Source organism: Arachis ipaensis, chromosome B09 (assembly GCF_000816755.2).
Source record: "Arachis ipaensis cultivar K30076 chromosome B09, Araip1.1, whole genome shotgun sequence".
Taxonomy (NCBI): Eukaryota; Viridiplantae; Streptophyta; class Magnoliopsida; order Fabales; family Fabaceae; genus Arachis; species Arachis ipaensis.
Window position 1 is genome coordinate 136,874,676 of NC_029793.2, and position 5,767 is coordinate 136,880,442.

The following is a 5,767-nucleotide window of genomic DNA, read 5'->3' on the forward strand; positions in this document are numbered from 1 at the left end:
AAATAAAAATATAAACACATAAATAAATATTAATTAATATTTAATCAAATAAATAAATAAATTTATTATCTTAAATTTAACTAAATAAAGACATAAAAATTCTAATTAATTATATTTTCACATGTCACGTAATTAATTAATCGATCGACAATATAAATTATAACAAAATTCTAATCCCTTGTATAAATAAATAAATTTATTATCTTAAATTTAACTAAATAAAGACATAAAAATTCTAATTAATTATATTTTCACATGTCACGTAATTAATTAATCGATCGACAATATAAATTATAACAAAATTCTAATCCCTTGTATAAATATAGACACGTACTTGTATTCATATATATAGAATACTCTATAGAGCATGCATGGTATCTAAATCTAAAGTACGCATGAAAGATGGTTCCTCAAACAGTTGTTGGTTTGCTAATGCATTTGTCACTTCTGTCACATTTGTCTCTGTAGTACCGTTAACTTGATTTTCGTCTTCATCTGAACTAATGACTTTGTAATCGTTTTCAAACTCTTTCTCATTGTCACTATTGTAATCTTTCCGTTTAATATTTCAGTAAACTTCAGATTGTTCAAACTCAATATACAACTCAATGAACGACATCTGAGAGCGACTTTTAATATACATTGAAAATATCTCTTGCATGCTTGTTTCATCAGTTACATATTTAGTTTAAAATTCAACGAATCCACCAAATATCAGTATAAGATACCTGTATAAAATACATGATATTCTCCTTGACATTTTAGAATCTATCTTCTCATAAATCACAACTTTTAGTTTTTCAAATGAGATTGTGAATGAAATAACAACATCTAACGAAATTTCACAAACAAATTTCACTTATTCAAATATTTGTAACAAAATTTGACCAAAATAATATACTTTTAATACGACTTTATTATCTTTTTTTTTTTCTCACATGAATATGAATTTTACTATAATTTTTTTTCAAACACATATAAAAAGGATAGTTCTGTTCGATTTGCTACCTCTCTCTCAAAAAAAAAAAAAAAATTAAACTACATTGGAATCAGGCGATCTGGTCACTTACATGCAAATTTAAATTTTTTCTTTTACACAAATCAAACCATTCAATTTGTGTACCTATTTTTACTAATAAAAAAACCAGACCATCTAATTTTTTATGTCTATATTTAAAAAAAATAACCATTACATTTAGGTCTAGCATCCAAAATCTCCATAACAAGGTACAATACACATAATATGCATGTCGAAAAAAATGGGCCGAAAAACCAGTCCCGTTAATTCCGCTAGATATTATCTAGGAAAAAAATGATGTTATGAAAATGAAGTGGCTCCAAAATGGAGTGAGTACATATAAATACATAAAGAAATAAATGTTTTGGTGTAATAATAAGAAAACGAAAAAAAGAAATTAAAATTCTAAAACATAGTTTTCTTCTTTTCGGTGACGCTGAGCTTCCTCCTTCCTTCTTCCTCACATCACAACACACCACCACACGCTTTCGCATTCGAATTCGCATTAAATTGAAATTGCAGCTCAAAGATCCTATCTTTAGGGTTCCCAATTTCATTTTCAAGTAATCGCCCAAATTCCATTCCATAAACCCCCGAATGCCAGTGCCGTGATCGGATCCACCTTCTGCCGACGACGATGCCGGCGCCGCGGAGCGTCACGGCGGTCGATACCGGTAGGTTGCTCCTCAGGGACCTCGAGAACAATGGCGAGGACGACTCCCCCGCCGCCAAGAAGCCCAAATCGGAGAAGTTCCCTCTCAACAGCTGCGAATTCGCCGCCGCCGTCGCCGTATTCTTCCTCTTCGCCACCGGTCTTTTCTGCATCTACCTCACCATGCCCGCCTCCGAGTTCGGCCGCATCAAGCTCCCACGCACCCTCTCCGATCTTCGCCTCCTCAAGTAAATAAAGATCCCTCTTTTCATTGGTTTATTTGAATCAAATTAGCATTAGATGAACGTAGCATCAGATTGGTTGGAACATTAGTGATTAGACAGGGGGAGAGAGAAAGCCTTTTTTTTTGTGGGAAAAAAAAAGAAAATTTTGGAATTTGTTGTGTTGTTTTGACTTTTGAGTGTAAGGGTGTGTTTGAATCTTTTTGTGTAGTTTATTGTGTTGTTTCTTTGTGTACAGAGAGAATCTTTCAGCATATGCGAGTAACCACCCTGCACCGTTCATTCTTGGTTACTGCTCAACCTACATCTTCATGCAGACCTTCATGATTCCCGGGACCATCTTCATGTCTCTTTTGGCTGGGGCCCTCTTCGGCGTTGTTCGGGGAATCCTTCTTGTTGTTTTCAATGCCACTGCCGGCGCTTCCTCTTGCTTCTTCTTGTCTAAATTAATCGGACGCCCTTTGGTTTCTTGGTTGTGGCCTGAGAAGTTAAGGTTTTTCCAAGCTGAGGTTTGTGTTTCTTTTGTGTTCATGTGGGAATAAGCTAGGTTGAACTTTGTGATGTTAACTTTGTTGTAACTTGGTTTTCTTTTGCTTTAATCAGATAGCAAAGCGTAGGGATAGGTTGCTGAATTACATGCTTTTTCTGAGGATAACACCAACTTTGCCAAATCTTTTCATCAATTTGGCATCTCCCATTGTTGATGTACCGTTTCATATATTCTTTCTGGCAACATTGATCGGTCTTATTCCGGCGTCATATATTACTGTCAGAGTAAGTTTTTGTGCCCATGTTGCTGTAATTTTAAGATATGTTCTTCCCTTTCCTGTTTCTGCTCAGCTTGATATTGTGGTAATCCTAGTTTGTTTATATATTTATGCCTTAATTCTCGAGTGATTTTAGCTCATTCTGGTTAGTTGTCTTCTAGTTGCCTGCTGGCTTCTAAACTTTAAGTTCTTGAACTCAACCTCCGAGTATATGATCAATGTGTCCTCTTACTCAAAGTGGGCAACCAGGAATATATGGGCAAAGGGTCTTTGTGGAAGTTTCTTGCAACATTTGTTGGATAATCGCATCAACTTAAGGGGACCAATCTTGATCCTCAAATGAATTAAGTTGCTCATCCTATTCCATAAGCTCTGCTAATGACAATTTAACAGCTTTTTCTTTTTTATAGCTTAGGAACCTTGGAAGTTGATCTGTTCAAAATAGTTAAAATTGGAATGTTTTGTCATGATCATGAAGAATAGTTCCTACTCCCAAGTTTGTTTAGGTTTCTTCATTACATTTTGCTGTACACTACTATTAGAGAACTATGTCCAAACCTTTTTCTCCTCATGATCAGAGTGTGTTTCAGGTCATCTACCTGGATTGGATAATTAAAGTAATAAGAATGGTTCCATTTGGATATCGAGTATTTGCTTGTTTTCAATTTCATACTCAAAAAACTAATCTATATCTACCAGAAAAAAATTAAAAAGAAAGGAAAAAAAAACAGTTTCTCACTCATATTTTGTTTCTTTGATCATGAGTTAGACTGACAGTCATTTTATATTAGTATGCTGTTTTCATTTTTCTGCTATATGTCATTCTGATTTGAATTACATTATATTTTTCACTTCGTTTGATTCCAAACTCCCAGATTAGAGGCTAAGAAAAATTCTGTCCAGGTTTGTCTATACTGTTGTGGTAGCTGTTCTGCATTTATGTTCTAATGTTTCCATTGTTATTTAAATAGGCTGGTCTTGCTCTTGGGGATCTAAAGTCATTGAAGGATCTATATGATTTCAAGACATTCTCAGTTCTATTTCTCATTGGTTTTGTTGCCATATGTCCTACACTTTTGAAGAGGAAGCGAGTGTATGAATGAAAGCTATGCTGGCTCACCACACATATCATCAATGGCAAGTTACTTAATCATTGAATTAGATTTTGACTATTGATCAAAGTGGATTATGATTAACCAATATATCGTTGAGAAAGGATGTATTATTATTAATTAAAAACAGGATATGCCCCATTTTATTTTATATGGTGGAGCCACTTTGTTCTATATTATTTTTGTTTTTTCTTTCATTATTATTTTCCATTTTGATGGCTAGAAGAGGGTAAATGTAGAATTAGTTCAGTGGGAATCAGATCATCCAGCAAGGGCCAAGGGTTCTAATGGAGCATTTAAGTTACTCATAATGTAGCCATTTTGGCATCAGGGGAAGGATTTGATAAATGTTCTTGTGAAGCTGTCAGCATATGTGCCTTACACCATATAGGAACTGACTCTGTATCATTGTTTATCAATATATGTTATAATAGAGAAATTCATTTAATTCTCCCTGTTCAATTTTGATCCTCTCCAACTCGATGCTTCCACAAACAGTTGTGGAGAAATTAGTGGGCATGATTGTCACATTGTGTGTATCATATCATGTATTGGAAGTACAGTATCAAATTTGCAAATTGTATCTCTATTGGTTCAATCAGAGACACAACTGCAAATTTGATTTGTTTCCATCATGTGTTGTAAAATATAAACATGATCAAGAAAGATGGGTAACAAAAGCTGAAAGTGCAATAATTCCATGCTGAATCTTTTCTAGTTAAAACTGGAATGTGACAATTGGAAACATGAAAAATGGCAATGTATTTAGGAACTAGAGTTTACAATATGGCATACATTAGCCAGATATGAAGTTAAACAGCTCCTCTAACAAGCAAAATCAACTATAACAAAATGATAGCTTTATGAGTAAAAGATTCAAGAAGATACAAATATTGGCACAGTACAAGAGATGCTCATGACTCCTTATCCTCGTCCTTGATATCGTCCATAGTAACTTTTGGGTAGTTCTCATAGCCCATAATGCTATTTATCCTTATGCGTGTATTTGGCTGTAATAACAGGTTGAAAACCAAATCAAACATCACACTATAGTTTATAAACAACGAGCATTTGATAAATATTGTTTGCAGAGGAAGATGCTCAAATGCTGAACAACTTTGTTTTGTTACCTGTCTGTGTCCAATGGTTCTGCGGTACTTCTTCTTCTTTTTATATTTGAAGACAATTACTTTGTCATCTAAACCCTGCATTACAAATAACATGGTTAAGGCGGAAGAGTCTTTTCTTCGTGGAATAGAAAAGATGTAGCAAGATGTGGCATATACCTGCTCTTCCACTGTTGCATATACCACAGCATTTGTCACAACTGGTCTTCCAATGTAGCAAGATGTATCAGTGCCAACCAGCAAAACCCTATGTAAAGCAATCTGCATATGCCTCCAAGAGCTAAAATTAAAAAACTGAAAGCTAAAGAAGTTTCTTAAGTTATGGATAGATATGCACAAATTATTATCACTTTAGCAGCATCAGCAACAGCACTAATCCCTCAAACATAATCTCATTTTTCCACAGGTCTAAAGTCTGATTCATTAAAAGATAGTTACAGATCCTAACCCATAGTTCGGAGACCATGAATTGGTCTCAAGTCTATATTGTTGATAAACAACAAACATCTATTGATCAATTATTCCAAACAAAATCACTCTATGCAAAATAACAGTGGACCATACTTCTAAATACATAGCAAGAGTAGAGCAATTCGATAAACCTGACTCTCAGAATAAGCTATATTAAAGGTATGTATGTACCTTGTCATTAACCTTAGCACCTTTCAGCCTCTGAACAGTTATCCAACGACCAGGGTGAACAATATATTGGCGTCCACCAACCTAAACAACTCGCCATAAATTGAAACAAGTTCAGCTCAAAAAACCACAAGATACTTGCATGAACCACAAAAGAAAACAACCATATAATCGATAGTAAAAATTCATCTCAATTATTTATTCTACACG

The 5,767-nt window shown here is 34.4% G+C and overlaps 2 protein-coding genes across 2 annotated transcripts in view; one reads left to right on the forward strand and one right to left on the reverse strand.

Annotated features, from left to right (window-relative positions):
- On the forward strand, positions 1,388-4,239 carry LOC107618799 (uncharacterized membrane protein At4g09580). Its single transcript, XM_016320963.2, has 4 exons — positions 1,388-1,918; positions 2,151-2,421; positions 2,516-2,686; positions 3,651-4,239. The coding sequence occupies exons 1-4, from the start codon at positions 1,656-1,658 to the stop codon at positions 3,780-3,782; spliced, it is 837 nt and encodes a 278-aa protein (XP_016176449.1). The 5' UTR covers positions 1,388-1,655; the 3' UTR covers positions 3,783-4,239.
- The window catches only part of LOC107619177 (50S ribosomal protein L21, chloroplastic), a 2,054-nt gene continuing 754 nt past the window's right edge, over positions 4,468-5,767 (reverse strand). The window contains exons 2-5 of the mRNA XM_016321417.2: positions 5,561-5,641; positions 5,078-5,179; positions 4,922-4,996; positions 4,468-4,801 (exon numbers count right to left, since the gene is read on the reverse strand). Coding sequence (XP_016176903.1) covers positions 4,706-4,801; positions 4,922-4,996; positions 5,078-5,179; positions 5,561-5,641 — 354 coding nt within the window. The 3' untranslated portion in view covers positions 4,468-4,705. The remainder of the gene's footprint in view (positions 4,802-4,921; positions 4,997-5,077; positions 5,180-5,560; positions 5,642-5,767) is intronic.

Bases quoted from the DNA above. Each gene is read 5' to 3' on its own strand.
- LOC107618799 (XM_016320963.2), top strand. From the start codon at position 1,656: ATGCCGGCGCCGCGGAGCGTCACGGCGGTCGATACCGGTAGGTTGCTC. The intron at 2,422-2,515 runs GTTTGTGTTTCT...TGCTTTAATCAG, and splicing joins TAAGGTTTTTCCAAGCTGAG to ATAGCAAAGCGTAGGGATAG. The intron at 2,687-3,650 runs GTAAGTTTTTGT...TTATTTAAATAG, and splicing joins CGTCATATATTACTGTCAGA to GCTGGTCTTGCTCTTGGGGA.